Genomic DNA, 27,223 nt, shown 5'->3' with positions numbered 1-27,223 from the left:
TCTGAAATCTATCAATTATACAGATGTTACAAGCCTCAAATATCTGTGTTGTGTCAATGAATTATTCCACTCAAGCAATTTACAACTTCACATTGTGAACTTGACTTACTGATTTCATGCATGAGTGCAAATTAAGTAGCACAATGAATACGGACATATCCCCATACTGCCAATATCCTCTAATTAGGCAAATTACTAATAGGGGACGCTTAGCCACTGTGAGTGGGCTGTCAGCTAATTTTCTACCATTTACTGAGGTTACAACACCCTTCTTGAAATATTTTGTGATTTCTACTTCATGACTCATGCCTCATCAGTTTTGGGTCTGTGCCTACGGTCATTGTTTGCGCCAGCCACATACGACTAGTGTCCATGACTTTTGTCCCTCATAAGGATTTTAGGTTTAAATATTTTTTATTGGTTGTTCCTAAGTGAACATAACACAGTACCATGAAAGCCACCACTGTGTAAGAGTGACATCGCATTCAAGATAGTCAACTGAGACTTTTCTCAAAATGATTTTAGAACTGCCTTTTGAGTATTTCCTGTCCCTTTTAATAGTGTTGTTATGCCCTGTTTAATTCCAGTCTCTGCATTTCAAAGTGGGATAAAAATGCTTTCACATCCATAGTTCAATGAAACCTAAACACTATCTCAGTATTCTGTACAATGATTCTATATGCATATTGTAGGTGGCATCTCAGCATTGTTGATTGTTTTGTTCACAGTGTTACTGTCTCAGAATCAAGTCCAGTAAAAGACAAATATTTTGTGATAGCATCACATACATCTCTTAATTTAGCCAATTATTTTATTGCTTATCACTTTATTTTTAGTAAGGAACAACTTTCATTTGTCAAAGCAATCGTACCTCGGCCAGCATAACTAACACTCTTTTAAAATCTGCTGCCAATTTGGACAGCTCTGTGTCCTGCTTCCTTAGCTCACTTTCGGATGATACCCCTGCTAAAGCAGTAAGCCTTGATTTCAGCCAGCTCAGACTTTCTTCCTGCCTGCTGACATTCTGCCTGATTTCCTGCAACCAAATAACACAGATAAGAATATTCAAGAAACATTTGGATGCATGACCAACTTGTCTACTTGAATTTGCAAATGAATAGCTAAGCAATAATGGAAACAAGATTTCGTATATTTCTTTGTTCACCTCGAATGTGGTCTTAAATTGGTGGTATTTAGCTGTGTCCTTGGCGCCACCCTTGATCTGCTTTAATGTTTTCTCATTTGCTGTCATCCAGGTTGACAAGTCAGAAAATCTGTAGGAAACAAACACAGACATATGTAATATACTCTGCCAACAAATGTCAAGCAATCAACCCGATCTGAATGCCCTTTGGTGGCAGGATCCTTCAATATATCAGCTATCGAGTGGGAAATAGCTTCAAAAGCATTGATGATTTGTCCTGGCTCCGGCTGCATGGTGAGGTATATCTGTAACTACATTTGACATTTAGCTGATATGGTCTCATGGAAGGAATGAGGGATGATCTGGGTACATTTGAGCCTTCTACCCCCATCTGAGGCTTTCAATGATCCCCACCCCCCCTTGTTTTGGGCTAGTAGGGGCCACCTAGCTTTAAGATTCAGAGGGTTATGATTGCTATGGATGCTTGCTTCGATAGAGAATTCCAATATAAGGTAAACAAGCATTTACAATGCAATGGTCTCGGCATTGGTAAAGTTAGAGCTATTGGCATTGCTCTTGACATTGTTTTTGTTTATGTTTTTGTTTTTAAAACATTTAAAGAAACGGCATTGTCATGAGCAATGCCAATAGCTCTAACTTTAACAATGCCGAGACCGTTGCATTGTAAATGTTTTTTTTGTTTATGTTTTTAAAACATTTAAAGAAACTGCATTGTTATTTACAATGTCAATAGCTTAATCACTCTCAAAAGCGAGATTTATTATGCGAGCATTATTTGGGAAGTTTGGAAAATCCATAAATATGAGGAAAACGCTGCAGCATCGCAAAATGCCAGTGGCCCAGACTAATATGCATGATTAGTATTTGGATCCCATGCCCATTCCTTCTTTGTCCTCTCTGCTGAAACTGCTGCCTGAAGTGTCAAATTTTATTAATACTAAACAAAAATCGCACTACCGTGCCAGGGCCAGACTTGGCGTTGATAATGATTGTTTGAAAAGGGAACTTTGAAAGGATACGAACTTGACCAATTCTGGTTTCAAAATATAAGAGAACACTGTAGAGGCATGCGTCTACCGACTGTTATATATAATTTGGGATATATTTCTTAATCTGTCGAGTTCAGCCACTGCATGATTATATTGTTGTCTCTTTTTGAAACTCAGGAGCAGTAACATTGTCGTGGTGTCACTAGGGCTTCAAGTGGATGCTTTCTCAATATTATATACAAGCCACAGTTACTGCTAATTTATCTTATGCAACTAACAACGATTGACAAAGCCAATAGTCCTAACTTGTTGTAGGTATCATGTTACTTGCTGTATCATTATGCCTGGATGCAATGACAAAAGAGACAGCAAAAGGTGAGGAGGGCAGACAGGTGAGGGGGGCAGGCTGAGGACAGTTAGTGACTAGGGCAGGCAGAACCAGGGCAGATGTGAGGAGTTAAGAGGTGGGCATAATGAAGCCAAACAGGTGTGCAGGAGAGGAAGAGGTTAGGGCAGGGTTGAGGGAAGTGAGAGGTAGGCAGAGAGAAGGCAAACAAGTGAGTGACAAGGTCAGACAGAGGCGAGGACAGGCAGGTGAGAGCTCCAGAGGGCAGAACAGGTGGGCACAGTAAGAGCACGAAGGTGACGGCAGCCTGGGAGTGGGCACCGCGAGGGTAAAAGTGGGGACATGCAGAGGAAAGGACACAGGTGACGCCAGTCTTAGGTGGGCACACGGTAAGAGGACGCACCCCAGGCGAGGACCCTCAAAGGTGGGGACATACATAGGACAGGGCAGAGGTTAGGACAGGGCAGGCAGAGGTCAGCGCAACGAGGGCAGACAGATAAGACCGACCAGAGGTGAGAACCAACGCGGCACTGGCATGTATGGGCGCGGATGCCACCATGCCATGCTGCACTGGGGATCACGCCGAGGAACTTACCAGGACCAGTCAGGGAGGTCGGTCAGTGCCCAGCTCCGAAAAGCCAGGGCCTCGTGGGGGGTGCGAAGGGTGTGTGTCTGTCCGCAGCCCCCGGGCTTCCTGGGGTGTTTACACACAAGGCGCAGTGTGCGCCCAACTGACTCAAACTTCATCACAAGTAAAGCCCAGAGGGGTGTCCGCTTTCAGCCATGATCAGCCCAGAAACTAGAGCCGACGGGGCCCCGCCCCCAAGCCAGCAGAGGGGCAGCATGGGGGGCAAGGCAACACGGGACAAGAAGAGGGGCTCCAGGAAGAAGAGGAGGAGCCGATATAAAGAGAGAAAGAGGGGATGGGGGGGGGTAGAGGGTGGTGAGGTAGGGAGGAGGAAACGTGGGCGGGAGTTAGGAGAAGGAAATAGGGGGAGAAAGAGGATTGGATGGGAGACGGTGAGGGCAGAGGATGGGGACATGCAGGAGGGATACTAAACGAGGGGAAAGAGACTCGAGTAAGGGGAGAGAAAAGGAGGAGGCGGGAAGTAGAATAGAAGAGAGATGGGAGGATAGAGTTGACGTTGAAATAGAAGGAGAGGCGAGGCGGAAGAAAAAGAGGAAGCAGGGTCAAGGGGAGAAGGGGCAGTGACGTAACTTAAGCCCACACAGACAGGGGTCCCCCTCCAGCCCTGGCAGGCCCCTTAAAAGAGAGCTCCCCCACCATGTACCTTGCAGGGGACCAGGCGGGCAAAAAACGCAACAAAAGCCTCGTTAACGAGTAAATGGTCTTTTAAAGACCTGTGAAGTACTCGGGTCCGGCTGCAATTAGACGGACGCCAGCCCACGAGGCTCTCTCAGCCGGGCTGATACACATGACGGGGGGGGGGGGGCTGAAGCCCGGTGAGGCCAATGGGTGTTGCGCGCCTGCAGGGGACCCACCCTCAAGTTTAGTTACGCCACTGGAGGGGGGGGGGAGGGAGATTGGGGGTGGGTAGAGAAACTCTGGTTGCGGGTTATTGTGGGAAGCAGGCCTGGTGAACACTGCTGCGCTGGGGATACAGTCATACATACCATGTGTGCGGTTTATTTTACTCTGGCAAAGCTTATTCGGACTTCAATCCTTCTGAAGTCGGGGACTCGGGTACTGTTACAACGCATGAGCTACAGTCAGTAATTTGAGTCTAAAACTGATGTTTTACCATCTGCTAAAATCCCAATTCCGGGAACCTTGTCAGGCGTGCAGGTCACTAAACGTTTCCACCCTGCAATGGTAAAACGTGTATTAATGAACAATCAAGGGCAGGAGGGGCGTGTGGTGTCTGATTGCAAGTGCTGCAGTTTCCATCCAAAGGTTGCTTCGTTTTCTGCTCCTGTGGCAGTAGTGTCTGTGTGTGTGTGGGAGGAGCAGTGGGGCGGGGGGGCGGGAGTGTAAAGCAAGTGTGTTTTCTTAAGAGGCGAAATGATTCCAACTCTGGAGGCGATGCTGTTTAGGCCATGCAGCTACAGCTCGGACTGGGGGAGGCTGTGGGTTCAGGACATATGTCCCGCTCTGCAGACAGCTTTCAGCCCCTCCTTTCTCTACAGAAATGAGACATACGGAGGGGATGGAAGCCAAAAGGAGGCAGCGGAGAGCAGATGTCAGCACAGATTGGGTAGTGGGTACCTCGAAATGTTAAAAAAACAAGGAGGACCGCATGGCTCGCTCGTAGCCGTTGTCTCAAGTGACGCCCGAACTCCGACGCGCGGAATCACTCACCCGGCGTCCTTTCAAAGCGCGTGTAACCTGAGACGCCACGAGCTACAGTCAGTCATTTGAGTCTAAAACTGATGTTTTACCATCTGCTAAAATCCCAATTCCGGGAACCTTGTCAGGCGTGCAGGTCACTAAACGTTTCCACCCTGCAATGGTAAAACGTGTATTAATGAACAATCAAGGGCAGGAGGGGCGTGTGGTGTCTGATTGCAAGTGCTGCAGTTTCCATCCAAAGGTTGCTTCGTTTTCTGCTCCTGTGGCAGTAGTGTCTGTGTGTGTGTGGGAGGAGCAGTGGGGCGGGAGTGTAAAGCAAGTGTGTTTTCTTAAGAGGCGAAATGATTCCAACTCTGGAGGCGATGCTGTTTAGGCTATGCAGCTACAGCTCGGACTGGGGGAGGCTGTGGGTTCAGGACATATGTCCCGCTCTGCAGACAGCTTTCAGCCCCTCCTTTCTCTACAGAAAGGAGACATACGGAGGGGATGGAATACAAAAGGAGGCAGCGGAGAGCAGATGTCAGCACAGATTGGGTAGTGGGTACCTCGAAATGTTAAAAAAACAAGGAGGAAGCTGCAAGCTGCACGAACCTGATGCTGGACACCACCGCCTTTCTCCGAGGCAGAGCAGAAATGCCTCGGAGAAACGCAGCGTCCTTTTCGGATTCGGGGGCGTGTTTTGCTGTTGTCTCCTCCCTGAGACTTTTTGCAAAAAACACGCCCCCCGATCCGAAAAGGACGGGGCATGATTGGAGTGACGGGACCTCTTCTCCAATGGCTGGCCAGCATTTACTAGGCTAGCCAATGGAGAACAGGGGAGAAGAGGGGCGGGTTCAAGCCCCTCTTCTCCCAAGTCATTATCTCTCGCGAGCGAGACTGCGCAAGCGCAGCCATCGCTAGCCGAGACCTAAAAAGGGGGGTTGAAACAAAAATGAAATCAATAAATGAGACACTACCGTTGCCTTTGAAAGTGGGAATAATATCAGTCCAGGCTGGGACCATTTGACCAATTGCTGATAAAAGATCAAATTCATTCAATAGGGCATTATGGCTGTCTCCCTCTCAGGTATGTTCTAAATGCATCCCTGATAGACGGGGGCAAGCTAAGCTCCCTGTGTCCAGCTCTCTCGGATCCCCACATAAATGGATATTGAAGTCTCCAACCAGCACACGTTGCGTTATGTGAAGGGTGGTGACGTTAAAATTGCTCAAGAATTCACCCAACCGGGAGACAATACAAACCTCTGTAAAAGATGCTGTGGCATTATAAAAGTTCAAAAGCAATAGTTTACAGGACCCATCTTAGAATAACAGAGCCTGCAAGCATGGGTTATCTGTGGTCAACACTGCAATACCACATTTCACCACATAAACAACCAAACCACCCTTAAGTCGACCAGCCCTCAAAGGGGCAGGCACAAAGAAGGACTTGTACTCCTCCATAAAAAAGGAATTTTCGATGACCCAAGTCTCCTGCAAACATATGAAATCAAACTTATTTACAAAACAACACCATCCTGGGTCAAGAAGCTTGCTTGTCAGACCGGCTATGTTACATGAAATAAATTTACAATGATTTCTGTCCACAGAACTGGCCCCAGAAGAACCATTGTCAGGCTGATGAATAGGATCGGCATATGGGATGACAGCCGTCATGTTCAAAGGCACTATCTCTGAGAGTCAATCACAGTTATCCAGGAACCCCAGGGGGGCAAAGGCGTTTGAAAGGGGAACGGACAGAAAACCCAATTGCCACTTCTGATTGGCTTGACCGGAAAGCCTCCTTGGGAACCATGATCCGGAGGATGTTGTAGGTTTCAAGGGACTATTAAAAAAGCCCAGGGGGAGGGCCACAATAGACGTGTCGGGACCTAAGGCTAAGTGAGTGCTTGAATTAGCTGCATGGAGGATTCTCACTGCCACATGTGGTCGATTGAAGTTGATTATAACACAGTCACCACCACAATTTTTTTGTTGACCCCTGTACCCAAGCAACTCTCTGCACCATGTTAATATATCCCTCTACTCTTGTCCCCAAGATCGTGTTGGTGTTCAGCCAATACAATAATTTGTTCTTCAATTGGTGGAAGTCCTCTGTTACACCTGGCTTCAGCAGGTGTACATACCCTAAGACCAAAACATAAGGTGTAGCTTTCGGTGGGAGTTGGAGGGTAATTGGGCTCTGACTCTGGGTACCGTGCACTCCATTCATTTGGGTGACTTTCCCTCCTATCCCGGGCTCCCCACTATTGGACCTGCCAATGCCTGAACAGGCCTTCATCCTGGGTTTCTCAAGGGGGGATCCTTTCCCCTTTGACCTTTCCTTTGTGACCACAGGCGGGGGGGAGGCATTTTGGTTGGAGAGTACTCTCCTGCAATTGGGGGGTGGGTTGGTAAATCCTCCTGCTTTACGGTACATGGCCCAGGCTGACTAAAACTCTCAATGCCAGAGCGTCTCGGTATGGCCACAGAACCATGTTTAGCTGCATTGCTACCCATGGTATTATACTGGGTCAGATTAAAAAGATCCTGCTCAATTGAGGCCAGTCGTTGCTTGATTGGTTCTAGTTTAGAGTCCATTCCTGCCAATAATGAACCCACAAACGCTTCCATCATGGCTGCTATATCCGCCTTAGAGAGGACCTGTGCACCATTTTTGTCGGACATCAGGGCCTCCGCCCTGATACGCTTAGCCTTACCCCCTGTCAGAGAACACTTTCTTTTAGCCCTGATCCCAGAATGCTCATTAATACCCCCATTTTCGAAACAAGGGCGCAGGAGGCCACTGGCTTAGTAGTGTTTTTACTATGAGCAGACACAAACACTGATGCTGTTTTGATCCTGCTAGCCTCATCCGTAATGTCAAGTGTGTCTGGTAACCCGATTGCTTCCTGGCTAAGGGTGGGTATGGAGGAGGATCCCGCGACTGGCTCAACCACTTCCACCAACTCCGGGCTGTGTGATGCTGATGCTGAACTTCTTGAGGGACTCGATAAATGGAGGAGCAAGAGATTAGCTGGGAAACGAGAAAACCGACGTGCCACAAGCTCTATCTCCTTATCTAGAGCCCCTGATGCATGCTGTAAAAAGGAGTCCATTGTGGTTATTGCCAGGGGCCGCGTGGGCTGCCACAGCCGTCTTGCGTTTCCCCATAAAGCCCAAAATCAATGCTGAAAATGATGTAAATCAAGACAGGGCAGGGCAGCAGAATGAAAAACTTTGAACCAGTATTGCCCAAACTTGCCCATGTGGGGTGTGAAGTAATGGGGAAACGATAATCTGACAAAGCGGCATACAGCAAGATGGACGACTGGATCCCAGATCATTGGCAAAGAAGCCCTGCTTGGCCTACCTTATGTTGGAGTTCGAGCACCCCCCCACCCCAGCTCCTCAGTAGCAGTGTGACCAGCAGAGGCTACAACCAACTTCAGCTGGAGGTCTAGTGCCAGAAGACCAAGAGGGAGGGCCTGGCCTGGCCTCTTCCAGTCTCTGACGGGCACAGACGGGTCTGTCCTTGGTCCGAGCAAGGCCCGCGCATGCCCTTCATGCATCCCGCCCCGCAGGAGGGGAGCAGCGCTTTTCAACGCGTTCTACGCGGGTGGAAGCAGGACTCCTCCTGCCCTCATGCAAATGAGGGACACCTTCTCAGGTTAGCACTGATGTGTCATGTGCAATTTTCAGATGATCAATTTCTATCTTAACATGAAGATTAACTTAACAAAACCATCCATACATTAAAACACCTCTGGGTTGTGAACAGCCTGATACTTCTAGAGCAGGGGTATCCAATGGTTAGCCCATACCAAGTATTCAATATAGTCCTATATGAAAAAATGGAATTCAAATATTCAAAATGAAAATCATTTACATAGTCAGTGATAGTGCAGACAATCTTGTGCTTCAGGAGCAGCACTAGACACCCTGGGCCAGATGCATCAAACATTTATTGCCTTCGCAAATGGGCGATTCGCAGAATTGGCCATTTGTGAATGCAAAAAAATGCTCTGCCGATGCAGAAAAACCTATTTTGCGATCCGGTAACCTGTCACCGAATCACAAAATGGGTTTGCGATTCGCTATTAGGAAGGGGCATGTTTAGGGCGTCCCTTCCTAATACCGAATCACATCGGTATGCATTAAAGTTTTGCGACTGAAATGCGGTCGCAAAATATTCGCATTTTACCACCTACTTCAAGTAGGTGGTAACCAATTCGCAAATGGGAAGGGCATTTGTGAATGTCTGTAAACGCATTTTCTAAGAGCAGGCAGTAGCCCCACGGACCACTGCCTGCTTTTAGAAAATTAAAGGAAAATTTTCCATTTTCTCATTTGTGAAGCATCCCGGTTTCCTTTAAGGAATATGGGCTGCTTTACAAAAAAAAGATTGCTTTATTTAAAAGCAATCACGGACTTGGTGGTCTGTTGAACCCAGCAGGCCACCATTCCCGTGATTTTTGCGATTCCTAGGGGGTCGCAAATTGCGACCTACCTCCTTAATATTCATAAGGTAGGTCATTTGAGATCCCCTAGGAATCGCAGAAAGTCTTAAACACGCTTTCATGCATTCCGTTTTGCAATTTTCCAATTGCAAATCGCAAGGATTCGCACTTAGGAAATCACAAATTGGTTTGTTGATACATCTGGCCCCCTAACGCCACACAGCATCATATAAAACTAATTTCCTCCGAGATGTGGCGCAAAGGAGTGCTGATATCTTCAACAGTTTCTAGTTTATAAAACATTTAAGAGATTATCTGCCCAATTTTTGTTTTACCCAGGGATGTCCTCCGGCCATGGTGACTTTTACCTTGGTCTTTGGTAGTAACTTTATCAGATTATTTATGAGATTAGAAGGATGGCCTATTACTGCGTTCCCCGTCCCTCATGGCTACAGAATTGGGCTTCTGCAATCTTAGCCATGTACTTTTACTCCAGAGTCCACAATAAAAACAAGCATTGAAAATGCAATAGGTCTCGCCTTTTATTAAGTTAAAGCCATTTGCTTTCCTAATGGTATTGTATAGCAAAGCGAATGGCTTTAACGCAATGAAAGGCGAGACCTATTTCATTGCAAATGCTTGGGTGCAATGAGAAAAGCAGCAAAATACAAGTCGGTTGGCATACTATTCTAAACACAGAATTTTAGCATACCTGTTTTTAAGCCAAACCCTTAATTACATTGGCGACGTCCCTTTGAGAAAACCCCCACAGTTATTTCATCCTACTTAAAGCTCTGTTTAGACGTGAAGAAATGGTGAAGATAAACAAACACTGAGCAGACTTATAACCAGAAAACAGAGCGATTTGAGGGACTGAAAGTGCAGGAAGCCAACATTCTGCAGTTGGGGGAACAGATGTGTGCAGATGTTGAAGGGAATGATATACTTGAGGGCAGTAAGGATTAAACATAGGCTGGTGCTCGCTGACAAGGTGCTGCGTGCGGCAGAGGCTCAGGACTACGAGGAGCTGCTGCTGCTACAGCATGCGTTGAGCCCTACGCTGCCCCCACCCACAGCTTTGGAAGAGCGCTGGCTGTGAGGCCAGGAATGAGGTGCGTGAACAACTACAGGCTACAGCGAAAAGGCAGTAGGACACGGGTCGGACATGTTGATTGTGGGTAATGAATAATAAAAGCAAGTGCCTGCTAATATATTAAGCATGGCGCCCATGTCATTAATCTAAAAGAGTGCGATGTGCTAAAAGTTAAAGCACGAAGCTCGGAGTCGGGATGAGGGTCTTTCAGCCGTGGTGGCATTGTTGACTGTGTGCGTCCATGTACAACAAGAGAAAGGCGCAAGGGCACCATGTTAAAGATAGAGCGCGTGTGGCGCGTTGTGTAAACTTTTACATACTCGAGGGTCCATTGCATTGCATGCTGCTTCTTCGGAGCGCTGTGAGCGGTGAAACATAAGGCGTGCTGGGAACACCCAACAATAAAAGCAAATACAGCGCAGCACTCGTGAAACGGGTGCAGCGCTGATAAAACATGTCCACAATTATTAATAAAAATAAAAAACAAGCTGTCGCATTGCGGAACGGCAGACGCTTGTTTACATCGCTCTCCCCCAAAAAAGTGAATACACCGAGTAATGAAGGGGGGAGTGTCACGCCGCCAGTAATAGATCCAATCCCGGTGGGCGGGGCCAAAAGCGGACAGGGTGGCAACCAGGAGGGATTAAAATGCCTCCGGTGCAATCATTACACTGTGTTTTGCATAATCCATGATGCAAAACGACGCGCACAAATCCAAATTGCAGGCGGAGCAGAGATAAGACTTCTGTAACCGTATTGATTCCAAGAAGCCCTCGCATGAACAGCAGTGATTTAACGTTTTGTTATCAATCTAAAATAAAGCAGACACAGTTTGAAACCGATAAAATGCATTACCTGAAAGAATTTACATTCGGATATTTACTGCTTTGACCAGAATATTCAAAAGTATTATAATATCACCAAATTGTGTGTATAAAATCTGACGTTTGCATTTTCTCCACAAAAGCTACAAGTTCAGTATCCATCCATCCATCCATCCATTCATCCATCCATCCATCCATCCATCCATCCATCCATCCATCCATCCATCCATCCATCCATCCATCCATCCATCTATCTATCCATTGACAACAACAAGCAGTGAAATAATGTTAAGCTAAATAATTAGAGTCTAATAAAATGCAGAAAAAAGAAGCACACTTTCTTGGCAACCAACACTTCCATGCAATCAAACATAAGTAGGGAAACAGATAACATCAATAAGTAATGCAGGATGCTGCAATCAGCACACAGCACACAATCTGATCACGTATTGAAAATTTGCTTAATTAATATTGGAAATTCTATGTGTAGATAAGATAGGACAATTATTAAAATATATTCTAACTTCTCTACTAAAGGGAAGGTCAAGTGCTAAGGTGGGACTTGGACAAATAAGAAGAAAATGAAGCAACTTTATTCAGGATGCAGCAGTCTCCGCCCAATGGCCACTAACATTCATCTCTGTGTATTTTCCGCTGAACAAGGACGCGCTGCAGCTACGAGGTTAACTGACATCACTGTCACATTGCATTGAGTAAACGTTATATCTTGGATAACATGCATAAAAGTCTCTAACTATGCGGAACAGAAAGCACATGTTATGCTTAAACAGCCATAGAACTCTGTGCTCTGAGATACAGGTCTGTGTTACGGTACACCACAGGCAATGAGTACTGGGGACATTTCGAATTATATATAGCTCGCTTGGCTTTACACCCATAAACGAGCCACGATATCCTGTTAGCAGCAACTTCAGCATGGTGTAATTCCATTCAGCAAAAACATGAAGGGGGACCAACCATTTATGAAAAACAGACACAAAGTCAAACATACTGCACTGCGGGGAGCACAGCCAGAGCCGTTAACAGGCCATAAAAATGACGCACCGAGGCAATATGCGCATAATACCGGTGCAAAGCAAAATCCTCTATTTCCTTAAATCGTGTTTTCTTGTTACGTTTCTCACGCGTGTCCTTCAGTTGGCATACCTCCACTCTCACAGAGCTATTAAGAATTCACTGTCCGATTACACCGGCTTTGACAGAACTACTTCGAGAAGGGGTGTGGAAGCCGAATTGTATTCGTGTAATTTACGTGCCCAGGTTGAGGAAGGAGCGAGGATAACACAGCTCAGTCGCCTTTGTCTGCGCTGCATCTCTGCATTGATTGTTTTCCAGGCTGGCATCGGGCGGCATCGGATATGGAAGCCACCCTGCAGGCTGCTCACGAGGACAATCACTAAGGTTCTGAATTGAGCAGCGCCGCGCACATTCCTACAGTGCATCCTTACTGAAGTAACAGCGAAATGTTCGCGCACACTCAGGCCAGTACTTGAAGATATATTTATTTCTGCTCCTGTCCCATAAACCACGCTTAGGTTAAAGCAGAATTAATGTTAACATGCATGGTCTGATCTTGTTATTTGTAATTCTTTCCCAAACATTCAGCGTGAGGCTACTAACATTAGCCGTCTGATTGACTGCACATCACTGGAAGCACTTACCTTGATAGGGCGCGTGCACACTTTAAATGCTCTGTGCATTTCGGAGACTACATTCAGGCATCAGTTCCAGTACACCCCGAAAAAATTGACTTGAGGGGTAGGAACGCCGACTCACTGTTTCTTGTTGCTTCACGCACTGCGAGCCGCTAGCGACTGGGCTGATTTTTAGTTTTCATTTCAAAGCCTCCCAGAGAAGCTTCCCTTAAAGGAACAGTAACCGTTCACAGTGTTCACAGAAGACAATTCAGAAAACAAGCATTTGCAATGCAATAGGTCCGATTGCATTGCAAATGCTTAAGTTTAAAACTGAGCGCGGGGCCGCTTCACGGACACCGCACTCGGTTTATTTATATATTTCTTAACTTTAACACTGAGCGCGGTGCCCTTGAAGCGGGCGCTGCGCTCAGTGTTAAAGTTAAGAAATATATCAATAAGCCGACCTCGGCGTCCGTGAAGCGGCGCCGCGTTTAGTTTCAAAGTAAAAAAAAAACACAAACTGAGCACGTGGTCCCTGAAGTGGACGCCGCGAAAATGTAGTATAAAAAAAAGTGTGGCCAGTCGTTATAAAACCCACCGTCTCACGCCGCCAGTGAAAGATCCAATCCTGGTGGGAGTGGTCAAAAGAGGACAAAGCGGTAACCAGGAGGAACTGAAAAGCCTCCGGTACAATGAGCACACTCTGTTTGGCATAATTAATGATGAAAAATGACGCTGGCCAATGAAATTTAGGGACCGAGCAGAAACTGAACTTCTCTAACAGTATTGATTACAAGAAGCCCTCGCATGGCGAGGGCAACGCGTGCGCGCTGCTAACGTCAGGCGAGACCTAAAAAACTGAAGGTGAATTGATCACAATGAAATCTTCATCTTCATATCCCTATACATTTGGTTGTAGTGAAGATGTTTCAGACATGTATAAGAGTGGAACGCTTTTCAGATATTTCATTTAACAATGGTCAGGCACATGTCTTCAAATGAAGGTTATTCCCTACCAGAGAGATGTGTTGTGCGCTGTTTATCAAACCGTTTATAAACTTGTGTAAGACTTAACGATTCACACTGGCTTTCTGTTTATTTTATTGATGTTATGATTCATAATACTTTTTTCCATATTCTGAATAGTTAAAATGTGCAATTTTGCGTACAAAATAAACCATTAAGACATTTGACATTAAAATAATTGATCTATGGAAATGTAAAATTAACTGCCTAAATAACACAAATGTGCTTCCTGCCTTACTTGCATGGAGATGACCGCCCCACTTGTGCGAGTGTCTTATAACATGTTCTAATGCCAGGGGTTTGGATCCTGTAGCTACACAGCCGTCAATGAGTGGCGTCTATCCATGTACCTACAGCATTCTCCCCTTTCTGCCAATCAGACGGACGCAGCTCCTTGCAATGGTCATCTCCATGCAACTAATGTAGGAAATTCACGTTTCACCTTCATGGAGAGGTGCTGTTCTAGTTTAGCAGGGACCTTTAAGCAGTATGTTAGGTTAGTTTATGGGCAGAAACATGTTCGCAGGAAAAAAAGTGTGAGGGTCATAGTACCCGGAAGCATCCCCCCTTATTTTACCTTTACCTAGGGGACCTAACAATAAAGGGATTTTCCCAATGGGTTACCCTAAGGTATTTTCATCTGGATCCCTACAATTATCCAGGATTTATAATTTTATAAGAACTCCCTCATATTCATGAGGTTGTGTCCTCCCTGATAGCAATATCTTACTAGGGTGATGTGAGAAAGCCTATGATGAAGCATGGTACGTTACATGGGTGAGGCTTCCTTATCCAGAAAAACTGGATCTGGTCTTTCAACCTAGGAATATTTTATACGGAATGCAATATTCTACCGCATTTCCTCTTGAAGCCTCGTACTGATTGTAGCTAGATCGAAAATTATTGATCTGGTAAACTATTGTAGCCAAAATATGTTAATTTGTAGAGAGCACAAATCACCCAAGTGGGTATCCAGGCACTTGAGCTGGTATGTCGGTGTGTGCTCCCCACAGAGGTTTCCGAAGAGCCAGGTCTTCAGCTTCTTGTGTAACTCAAGAAGTGTGTAGGAGGCTCTGAGGTGTTGCGGGAGTTTGTTCCATGTTTTGGGTGGGATGTAGGAGAACAGGTGCCCTCCTGCTCTGCCTTTCTGAATGGAGCATGTGTGTGTGAGTGAGACTCAGAGTAGGTAGCTGGCAGATTGACAGAAGAGCAAGCGGTTGTTCAGGTATGCTGGACCAGTGTTGTGCAGGCCTTTGTAGATGTGCTGTAAGAGTTTGAATTGTCTGTGTTTGTGAATGGGGAGCCAGTGGAGCTCTCTGAGGTGACGTGAAATATGGGTAGGGTGTGGAAATGTTGAGTATGAGTCTTGCAGCAGCACTTCGAGTGGTCTGAAGTTTGTGCAGGAGCTGCTTTGATATTCTGGCATAGAGTGCATTGTAGCATTCAAGTCTGCTTGTGATGAGGGCTTGCATGAACGTTCTTCTGGTATTCTGTGGCAGCCATTTGAAGATTTATTGTAGAATACATAGAATGAGGAAACATGTGGAGGTCACTGCCTTGACTTGTGCTTTCATGTTGAGCTGGTTGTGCAGTATGATCCTCAGATTTCTGGCCTGCTTAATGAGTGTTGGTGTTGGTCTTATTTCTTGCGGCCAAAAGGCGGCATCCCATAGGGAAATTGTGTTTCTAAAGACCAGTACTTTTGTCTTGTCCAAGCTGAGCTTCAAGCAGTTGGTCCTCATCCATTCTGCTACCATGGTCATTCAGTAGATAAAGTTGATTATTGTGGTAGTGTTTTTTCTGTCAGGGCGAGTTGGGTGTTATCGGTGGAAGAGATGATGTTGATGCCTTGGGATCGGAGCATGTCAGCAAGCAGTGTCATGTAGACGTTGAACACTGTCAGGCAGAGAGATGATCCGGGGAATACTCCTCAGATCAGGATCCTGGTTTCCAATGTGAAGGTGGCAGACTGACTCTTTAGGCTTTTCCATGAGGAAGGAGCAGATACAGTTTAAAGCGGTTGTTGGATGCTGACTACATGGAATCTTTAGAAGAATGTGTGGTAGGAGACTGTGTCAAATGCTGTGGAAAGCTCAAGCAGGATGAGTGCTGCTGTTTCATCTCGGGGTAAATGTTTGATTTCTTCCGCATTCCGTCCACCATTTGTGTGTCTTTTGCGTTCTCACTCTAAGTGCATCGGTAAGCCCAGATATTGGTCACAGGCTCACTGTGTCACTGGATTTAATATAGCCTGGCTTATAGGGGGGGGGGTTAATACCCTGAAACCGGTCCCAGGATGCTTGGTTCTGGTCTAGGAAGGACCTGTCTTAGCATTTTGGGCTGGACTGTTCCCAAGAGGAGCAGGGCCAAGACTGATTTGCATATGGCTAGGTCTAATCTGGGGTGGCATGGTGAACAAAAGTGTGACGGACTTAACCCAGATCTCTTGAATGGGGGTGAGTGTATGTTTTTTCTGCATTCTGTCCATCATTTGTGTGTCTTTTGCTTTCTCACCCTAGGTGCGCCAGGTATGCCCAGACATGGGTCCTGGGCTCACTGTGCCACTGGATTCAAGCTAGCCAGTCTGAGGGAGGGGTAATACCCTGAAACCAGTACCAGGATGCTTGTTTCTGGGCCAGGGAGGACCTGGATTAGCAATTTGGGCTGGACTGTTCCAATGAGGAGCAGGGTGAAGATTGATTTGCATATGGATGGGTCTAAACTAGGGTAGCATGGTGAGCAGAAGCACAATGGATTTAACCCAGATCTCCTGACTGGGGATGAATGTTTGATTTGTTCTGTATTCCGTCCATCATTTGTGTGTCAGACGTGGGTCCTAGGCTCACTATGCCACTGGATTCAAGCTAGCCTAGCTGATTAGGGGTAATACTCGAAGCCTGTCCCAAGGTGCTTGTTGCTGCTTCAGGGAGGCCCTGGCTTGGCAGTTCGTGCTGAACTGTTCCCATGAGGAGCAGGATCAAAACTGATTTACATATTACAGGGTCTAAACTGGAGTGGCATGGTGAGCAAAAGAACAATGGATTTAACCCTGTGTTTCTTTTGCTTTCTCGCTCTAAGTGCATCGGGTTTGCCCAGACGTGGGTCCCAAGATCATTGTGCTACTAGACTGGATTTAAGCTAGCCTGGTTGATGATGGGTAATACCCCAAAAACGGTCCTAGGATGCTTGTTTCTGGTCCAGGGAGGACCTGGCTTGGCAGTTCGGTCTGGACGGCTCACATGAGGAGCAGGGTGAAGACTGATTTGTATATGGCTTGGCCTACACTGGGGTTGCATAGTGAGCAAAGGAACAATGGATTTACCCCAGAACTTTTAATTGTGTCTTTTGTTCTCTATCACTTTGGCTTTGTAGCGAGGCAGGAATATGGGGCCGGAGGGGCTCAAGCTGGCTTGGGCCAGCTGATGGTTTCTTGAGGAGGGTGTAAACTGCTGCATGCTTCCAGTCTTCATGAAAGGTGGCTGAGGCGATCGAGTTGTGGATGATATGGCTGATATGGCTCAGGGCAGTGCTGATAGGTGATGCACCAAGGTTGATGAAGTGATGGGGGCATAGGTCTGATAGGGGTACAAGTGGATGGTCTGCATGATAGTAGTCATTTCTTCTCCATGAGTGTTTTCCATTTGGCCAGGTGTACATCTTATTTGGTAATGGGGAGGTTGGAGTTTATCTCACTTGGGCCTGGTTGGTGAGCCAAGTTGCTGCAGATGTTTGTTATTCTATTGTGGAAGAAGTTGGATAGGTCATTACATCGTTCTTGGGAGGGGGTGATGCTTTGATGGAGGCAGTGACAGCATTGAAATCCTTGATGATCATGAAGATTTCCTTGCTGCTGTTGGAGTTCTCAATGCATTCAGATAGCGCTCTTTTCTTGGTGTCTCTCAACTGTTGGTGGTAGCATCTAAGTACAGCTTGTGGTGGTTCTGTTCGTGGTTTTCATGTCGGGCTCTCCATTTCTTTTCTAGCTATTTGCAGTAGCGTTTGGAGTCCTGAGGGTCCTCTTTGTAACAGCTGGCTTGCTTGTTGGTCATTCTTTGCTTGTTGGGTTTGATGGGAGCAAGGAAGTCTGTGCAGTTCTTGGTCCAGTGATTCATTGGCGTTGTCCATGGGTTTGGGTTGATCTGTGCTGAGAGTGTTGAATCAGATACCTTCTGTGATTTTGCTCCAGCTGCTGCTGGATTGGGTGGCATAGGTGGGTGCTTTGGTTTGTGGTGTGTTGATATGGAAGTGTATTATGGAGTGGTCGGCCCATGTGAGGGTGAGCTATACTGATGTTGTCGCTGGCGGTGATGATGGAGTCAATTATGTGTCCAGTGATGTGTGTTGCTTTAGTGATGAGCTGGGTTAGTCCAATGTTGTTCAGGCTATCGAGGAGGGCTGTGGAGCAGGGGTCAGTTCTGTCTTCTAGGTAGAAGTTGAGGTTGCCAAGGAGTATGAAGGCTTTGGAGCCGATGTGAGAAGTGTGATGAAGTCAGGGAGGCTGAGGAAGTTGGCTTGAGGTCCTAGTGGTTGATAGGAAACAATTCAGTTTAGGGTGAAGTTCTTGGAGATTTGCAGGTTGAAATGCAGATGGTCTATGGTTGGCGTCCTCTGTGGTTGTTTAGCACTTGATGGGGTCTCTGTAGATGACTACTAGTCCCCCTCCTGGCTTGTAAATGCAGTTATGCCGTACAATCTTGTGGCCCACTGGGATTGTCATGGCAATGTTGGGTGTCAGTGTGGAGTTGAACTAGGTTTCCGGGAGGAAGAGGAGGTCCAGTGTGCCACTACTCAGAAGGTCCCAAATTTGGATCTCGTGTTTGCTAAGCGAGTTAGTGTTGAGTAGCATGCATGTGAGTGAGTGTTGGGGTGCGGGTTTACTGTAGTGTGTGGTGTTGTACGGGGGTTGAAGATGTTGCTGGTGCTTGTATGGGGTGCGTGGAGGTTTCCTGCCTGAGAAGCAGCAGTGGGTGCAGGTAAAAATTCCTATCATGGTGTATGGCATGGTACCACCAGGAGGAGAGGCGTTCTTGGTCGAACGAAAAATGTGTGATGCAATGTATCTCTAGGAGCAAATGGACCAGGATTTGTGGTGTGGGCATGGTCCAGGTGCAGACAGACGCAGACGGGTTTACCTTTAGAACGCCAGTGGCATACCCACTGTGCATGTCTATTGCGTATCAGTTCCTAGGATGGAGGCGGAGCACGGTTGTCAAGGATACTCAAGAGCAGGAAGAAGATGTGGGATGTTAAAGTTGGAGAAGAAGCAAGTGAGGAGCAAAGTGAGGCAGGAGTTGGAATGGGAGGGAGAAGGAAGGTAAAGGGGAGCAAAACAGAGGAGAGTTGAAGGCCTAAAATGGGGATAAAATGAAGAAAGGTGCTAAAAGAGACAAAAGTGGGGAGAAAAACAGAGGAGGATGCTATAAAGAGGCAGAAGTGGGATGACAAAAACAGAGAAAGATACTACATAAAAAGCGGGATGAAAAACAGGGAAAGATGCTAAAAACAGAGGCAAAAGCAGGGTAAAAAACAGAGGAAGATGCTACATAAAAAGTGGGGAGAAAACAGAGAAAGATGCTGAAAAGAGACAGAAATGGGGTGAAAAAGCATAGAAAGATACCTTTGATGAGTAAACGTCCGAAGCAGAAGAAAGTGGAGAGTCGCAGGAGCAAGACGGAAGCCTAGAGGAGACAGGTCTAAAAGGGCCTTGACTGGTCAGAGGACCAGTTGCATAAAAGTGGAGGCTGAGCCCCAGCACCAGAATATTGTGAAGGTAAGTATATGTAGGTAAATGTTGATTTTCTTTTCTTAACTCAACATCCATGTATATTGAAAATATCTATCTATCTATCTGGATGAGAAAAAATATATATATAGAAGAAGGCGTGCAGCCGAAACGCATCTGCCTGAGCAAGAATACGTGTGGCAAATAAAATTTAAGTGACTTACTTTGCCAGTGTGTGCCTCGATCTGTGACCGCAAAGGGAAGGTCACTCTTTGGAAAAGATATATATATCTATATATATAATAATGATTCTAAAAAAGACTGTACTCCAGAGCGCAGGGGATCATTGGTGACAGAGACAGCTACTCTAAGCTATAAATTCCTATGATCCCCTTCAAAGAAATGACACTCACAGCTGAAAACACACTCTCTTTTATTTAAGAAAAGCCGCTTGACGCGTTTAGTTTCTTTGAAGGGGATTGTTGGAATATATATTCAGCAAGAGAGAGCTAGATATCGACTTGTGTATATTACTCTACATAAGCAATACATGTGTCCTTTTTACAGCCATTTGATAGGTGAAACAATGTACTCCTCATGTGTTTATAGGAGAGATTCTCAAAACCAAGAGGTCAACAAGAAGGGCGGAAAAATCTATGGCATATGAAAACAAATTTAGTAATTCTTAAATTAAAAGTCATCTGATTACAACATTAGAAATTAAACATTTGAGAAACCCTGTTGACCTTTCATTTCTAAGTTTTGCTTTGATGTTATTTGAGCTACCTCTCATACCCATATATTCCTGGATTACACAACTGAACTCACTGCCCATTTCCTCACAACTCGCTTGAGCTGTACTCAGCAACTAAATTATGGACAAAGAAAATGTAACTTGAAATAAATTGAGACAAGACGGACATGTTTTCCCCACTGTCTCTCCTTTAATGACCCTAAACCTTCTTGCCACAAAAAGAATTAAATTTCAAGCTCCATGTTTGACTTGTCCTTGTCCCACAAGAGTTATTGTTGTGATCACCTGAATGGTTAAAACCTATCCATCACCTTTACGTTCATCAAGGTAAAGTGGCAGATTACGTAAATTCAAATGAGTAATCAAGGCATGCTTATCCTCATGTGGTTTATTGCAAGATTGTACAAATCATGCACTCAAGTGATGATCCGTAATGAAGGAGGCACCCAATGAGACAAATTCTTCCACGTTTCCCTTTGCCCAGTATACCAATGGCATATTTCCATTACCTGGTCTTGTATTCCTTCCATTTGTCGGGGTGCTCCATCAGTTTCTGGCAGAGACTGTCTATTTGTGCCTTTAGCTCCTTGAGTGTTCTTTTACTGCTCTCCAGAGCCATCCTTACTGGATCGCGCTCAGAAAGCTTCAGGCACAATTCTTCGATCAATTGCAGACGTTTTTCACACAGATGATAGGGACCCTTATCAGTGAAGAAAGACTGAGATGACATAAAGAAATGTTAAAATGTTATAAGGTATAACATTAAGTTTAATGCTTCTTATTTGCATTGTAGTAATAAGGAAATTGGTGAGTAGGCTCTAGGAGAGGAGCAAGTTGCCATCTTATCGGCCTGAACCTAGTGGAAAATGGGAAGCCCCAAGCCATACCCCATTTACACTGAGTCCTAGTGCGCGTAATACCTCTTTCTAACTGTCACTGAAGTGTTAAAAAAATAATTCTGACTTTGCAGTAGCACAAGTCCTACTATTCCGTGTTTGCTCTGCGCCATTAAAGTGTCAATTCCAATGTACAACTCTAAGCAGAGGTAGCGCCACTTACATTACATCTATCACTCAAACAACATGCAACAGAAAACAGTGCAGCCGAAAACTGTCCCGCAGCCGGGAGTCTGTCATCATTATTGTTTCAATATTTATCTTTCCGGCTCAATGCATTCATAAAATATTTCTCTCATCAGATACACCAAATTCTACTCTACATCAGTAGTAATATTTATGATAAACTTTACTTAGAACACTTTAAGGAATTCTGCAGAATTTTCACTAGCCAAATGTTTCACCAGGGTGCTCCATTTGCTTAGGAAAAAAGCATCTACTGTACATTGAAGCTTACTACAATTTCCCACATTGATTTCACATTAATTATTCAGAATGTACCACTGGTACAAGAAGAAGATAGCACCTGGCAACAGGAATATGCCCTGCTTGTGGCAATGGACTCAAAATTATGAGATATTTCTACATTGAAATTTACCAAACTCAGTAAAAGCTACTTAGATTTGTAAAAAGAGAGCACATTAAAGGGTAGCAGATGCAATAGATGCGGAATAGATCGCGAATCTTTGCAATAAGGAAATGAGCAATATTAAATCCAGGTGCCCATATTTATAAATTAGTATTACAGTTAACATTGAAGAGCTATCACCCATACATTCCTTACACATTTCATTACATATGTTCAAAGCAAACCAGCAAAATGAATCAGCAATTGCCTGCACCAGCCTTTAGCACATTTCAAATAGTTTACTCAAAGTGATTTTCTTACTAATAACTTACAAACATGAAAAATTAGCACAGTCACAAACCAAAAAAGCTCCCCTCAATTGCGGATGCTGAAGATCACATGGGCCTGCATAGGAGCTAGTGTGCCCAAGGTGCACTTCAAGCAATCCTTTCTGTGACACTGTCATATGTTTCCAGAAGCTCTGCTCAGCAAAGCTCTGGTGTGTAAACAAACTTTTGTCTCTTTGTTTTATCGATTAAAAGAATGCCCTATTATCACGTAATATTCTTTTGAACTCCTGTATTATCCAACCCTAAACTTCCAATATTACTACAGCTGCACTGAAAATATCTGTCATGCATATATACATGTCCCATTGTAAGACGTCCTGCCAGTTCACAGCCTATTTTAAACAATCAAGAAACCATAGTTGCAGCCACAGACACTTGGCTTAGAAAATGCTCAGGATCTGACGTAGCGTCTGTGGTCCCAGAAAGGATTACAATGTTCTGCTACAATTGTACCTCAGGTATTGAAGTGAGTCTGCCTCTATCCTTCCTCAATATTACAATGCCTCAGTAATTCAAATCCCACCATGTGGCACTGCTGAACTTCCATCCATCTCAACTGAAACATCTCCCCAATACTCTATCTGGTGGCTCTGAGTTTGCTATCCAGCTACCCACACCTATATGTTTTGGTCAAAGTTGTTGCTCCTTTAACTACAAGTAACTACTGCCTCGTTACAGCTTATATGATTTCAATATATCGACTGACTGCCACTATGGCTAGGAGGTAGATGCCAATATTAACTCTCTAAGCATGTTTACCTACTCTCAAGTGGTCCAACACATTGGCGCAATTACACAAATGGCCTGATTTTCTCTTTGTCTCACGACTATTAGCACTACTTGATCTGAGCAGGCTACTATTTCTTTCCAATTAAGTTTACCTCCCCACACTTCCAAAATCTAGAATTCCCTTCTTCTTACGACTTTGGCCCAAACTCTCTTCTGCCGCCTTGGCCAGCAAACTTGCTGAATCTACACCAATGAGCATTTTTACAAAATAATGATGCAGAGCAGTGCTGCAAGCCATCTTGCTGCAATGAGCGGCGTCATTAGGAAAGTGCAAGGATGTGTCGCATTTACAACAATACGACGCACCCCTCTGCTTTCCTCTGCACTGGCGCCCAATATGGTGCCTAGCTCCAATGCGGGAACCCTTGCATCATAGTGCAAGCATGCCTGCTTTGCATGGATGGTTGTAATTTGCGCAGGAAGGGACACTTTCCTGTACTAAAATAATAATTGAGGGTGTTTTCCCCCTGTCACGATTCCATCGGGTCTCAGGAGGGACAGGAGCATACGGGGACTGGTGGAAAGCGCCCCCTGAACCCAGTCCTTTCCTCTCTTTCCAGTCAGATGACTGGACTACGGACCGAAACACCCCGCGGGACGAGGGCTCTGTGTTCGTAGGACCCTGTTCCTTTAACTGGGAAAGTTCCCCTGAGGCCGCAACCCATAAGTACGACGTCATCCTGGATAGGCCAATGGGAGTTGGCCGGATTGCTGACGAGGCGGACGAAGAACCCGGAAGACGTTGAAGAGGTGAGTGTGAGGATTCTCTGGAGAGCTGAAGTGAGATGCCAGAGAGGAGACGAATGCTACCATCCTCGATAACGGAGGGAGAAGCATTAACAGGAGAGCCAGGAGGCCAACGTCACGGCTCAGCGCCCAGCCACGCTCCTGGAGGAGCGTGGCTCAGACAGGTACGGGACCGTGTATCAGGGTGGGTTGGGAGGAAGGCGAGTGTCAAGTAAAAACACCTTCCGATAACCTCCACCTTACCCGGCTCCCGGCACTGTCACCCACAGTCTTAATATCGCGGGGATACGCCGGTAGGCGTCACCATGCGCTCTACAAACCCCTTTATTATTATTAATAGTTTGTTGTAGCACCGGTGTACCTCACTCCATCCCCTTGTAGATGTCGGCATGAACATAGGCCCTCAGGTCTACTATACTTTATCTCCCCCTTTCCGAGCCTCCCAGGGTCCCGTGACGAGATGCAAAGACGAGAAGGGAAGAAGACAGAGAAACCTGTGAACTGAACAGGAGTGAATAAGGAGCATTATCAGTTGTTAAAAACTCTGACAACACACAAGAAACGTCTAGACTCAATAAAATCTTGTATATATCGACCTTTTGTGCCCGTGATCCTTGCCTACCATTACACCCCCTTCTATGTGTATTGCATAAAGCTGCACACATAGGAAGAGGAAAAAACGAAGAAAAATAAAGGTATTTCTCCTCGTTGCGCCACATTTATGCCTCCTGTGGGGAGTAGTACTATACTATCTGAGCAATAAATATGCTACTGATTTTCCTTTTCATAGTGGTTGCTGCTCATCTATGTCTCTGCTCTGGCCCAAAAGCTCACAATATTGGAAAGGGCAGCTATGCATTTTTTCTAAAAGTTGCCACTTTGTGGAACAGTCTGCTGCTCTCAATTTGTTCCACAGCAAACCTGCAAATTCAAGTGTCTACCAAAATCAATCCACTTCACTGAATGGGTAGTCAGTTTTCCACCTATTTCCTCAGTGTGCCAGGAAATGTTAGGATATATACTATTCACTATTCAATCACTCAGTCATGCTTCTAGCATTTCTTTAGGTCGAACAGTAAGGTTCTCGCATGATATCCAGGAGAATAGAAGCATGCTGTAAGCAGCAAGACTACTTTTTGGGAGTAACTAATTATGTTAGGACAATTTCTCCAGCATAATGTTATTCAGTAAGGCATCAAGTCCTACAACAAATGTTATAGAAAACATACAACTTTCTTCAGTGATCTAGTAAATGCATATTTCCACTTAACTGCATTATTCTGCACTACATCAGCTTATACACTTCTTGGTAAAAATACATAGACTTAGGCTTATAAAACCCATGTATGAGGACTCAATAGAATGCTTTACTTTATGTTCCCAAGCATAGTCAATGGTCGATGACACCCAACTCCTGTTTACCTGGAGCAAACCGGTGTTTGTTACTCTGGAGGTTAAAAACTGCTTTGCAGCCATTTTTCAATGACTCTCAGCGGCCCAGCTTAAATACAATGAAGATAAGTCGGAAATTCTCCTCTATGGGAATTTTTCTTCCCGGTTCAGAGAATCACTTTGGCCGTCCGACTATCCATTGCCATCTTCTTCTGGTCAACCAGTTAAGAACCTGGGTGTTTGGTTCGATGAGAATTGATCCTTTTCAACACAAATTAAGAAGCTGGCTGGGGGCTGTTTCGGGATATTAAAGTCCCTTAAGAAATTTCTCCTGTTGCTTCCTAGGGCAGCGAAGGAAACGGTGACCTGGGCACTGATACTGTCACGTATTGATTATACCAATGGTCTGTACACTGGCCTACCGGACTATACTCATAACAAACTGCAGGTGGTCCAGAATACGGTGGATAGGCTTCTGTTTACTATTCTAATTAGAAGCAGCATTAGACAACACCTGCGCTTACTGCATTGGCTGCCTGTCATTAATCGTGTGAAGTTTAAAGCCCTAGTCGTTGCACACCGTGCCTTATATGCATCTGGGCCTGCCTATTTAAGGAAGCGCTTCATGTTTTGCACTCCAGGAAGACTTCTGAGGTCAGCATCCCAGCTCCTTGCCCGGATACCTCGTGTTCGCTTCCAAACAATGGAGGGCAGGTCTCTTGCTTTTAGGGCTGCCTCAGCCTGGAACTCCCTTCCTTATTCTTTGCGTAGTGTCCAGGATTTGGGTCAATTTAAATAAACAGTTCAAAACATTTTTGTTTTAATTAATTGATTCCTTTAAGCTCCTCAAGGCTCACGCCGGGACACTCCCTAGAGTATCTGTGCATGTTATAAACTCCAGTAAAATAACATAAAATAACATAACATAACATTGCATACAAACCCTGTGCTCTCTGAGAACTTTTTCACTTCCCTCACTGGACACCAAACTGTTCTCTCGAGCCAGCTCTGATCTGCAGTCTTCAACAGTGGCCAGAAGTCTTGTTTTCTCCAGCTCAATTTTAAGATGAAGCAGATGGTATGGAGCTTCCGTCTGAAAATCCTATGTAAGAAACAAATCAGAAAAATTCTGAAAATGTGGATGCTTATGAAAGTTTTATATTTATTGTATATTTGCTACAGCTTTCAACACAGGTTAATGAACACCCAATGGAATCTAAATGATCAGTCCCATCAAACGCTTGATTTGTGTGGGTATGTTGAGGAAGGCACTAATGGTGTTCAAATAATACAAAACACGCTTTGCTGAATGTCATCTGTACTATTCAATTTATGATTTAATATTGCAGCCATATCACAACAATCGCAACCATCAAACACAATGGCAATTATTTTGGACTACCCAAAGATATATGTGATTATTTTTTCTAGGCTTGTCTAGCTATTATCAGGTGGTAGGGCAATACGATAAATGTTTTGTTACTATGAATTCCTGTCTGCAAACACTAAATCAATAGCTGACAGATCCAGTCTAGCAGTGGCCTGGTAGCTGAATATGGTAGTGATGTCCCCACTCCCAGGTTTGGGGTTTAGCTTCAAAATGATAACTTCAACTTAAGTGGACTTCAAGATCTGATAAGAGTGAACTATGTATTATGCCTGTTTATTATCAAACTGCCTGATTCACAAAGCTACTTCTGCATCTAAGTGAAACTAAGGGCCTGAATTAAATCTTGGTGGACGGGTTACTCCGTCACAAAGGTGACAGATATCCTGCCTGACGAAATATAAATCCCATAGGATATAATGGGATTTAGATTTCTGTAGATGGGATATCCGTCACCGTTGTGATGGAGTAACTCTTCCTCCAAGATCTAAATCAGGCCCTTAGTTGGGAAAACACAGCCATTTATTGGGGCAAATTAGCATGGTGGGATTCTTCCCTTCTAAATGGGCCATCCTTGCAAGAGCATTATGACAGGATAGTGGAACAAATCTGCTCACTGATGCAAGTTGTGGGCATTCCAAGTTGGGTCAACCTACAAAAGTTGTTGAACACTCTGATGGAGACAGATGGCCATATTTATCAAAAAGTGACACTGTGCAACACTGCATTACAGGGAAAGGGCAGGAATGTGCTGTATTTATCACAAT

The 27,223-nt window shown here is 45.1% G+C and overlaps 1 protein-coding gene across 1 annotated transcript in view; it reads right to left on the bottom strand.

The window, feature by feature from the left end:
• SYNE1 (spectrin repeat containing nuclear envelope protein 1) overlaps positions 1-27,223 on the bottom strand; it is a 1,959,630-nt gene that overhangs the window by 1,276,556 nt on the left and 655,851 nt on the right. Inside the window, exons 24-27 of the mRNA XM_085611789.1 lie at positions 26,013-26,171; positions 20,837-21,045; positions 1,166-1,274; positions 872-1,036 (exon numbers count right to left, since the gene is read on the bottom strand). Of these exons, the coding sequence (XP_085467915.1) occupies positions 872-1,036; positions 1,166-1,274; positions 20,837-21,045; positions 26,013-26,171 (642 nt within the window). The remainder of the gene's footprint in view (positions 1-871; positions 1,037-1,165; positions 1,275-20,836; positions 21,046-26,012; positions 26,172-27,223) is intronic.

The sequence above is a fragment of the Triturus cristatus genome, chromosome 6 (genome assembly GCF_964204655.1).
Source record: "Triturus cristatus chromosome 6, aTriCri1.1, whole genome shotgun sequence".
Lineage (NCBI taxonomy): Eukaryota > Metazoa > Chordata > Amphibia > Caudata > Salamandridae > Triturus > Triturus cristatus.
Note: the sequence above shows the minus strand (reverse complement) of the source record. Positions and strands in the feature narration are given on the sequence as shown.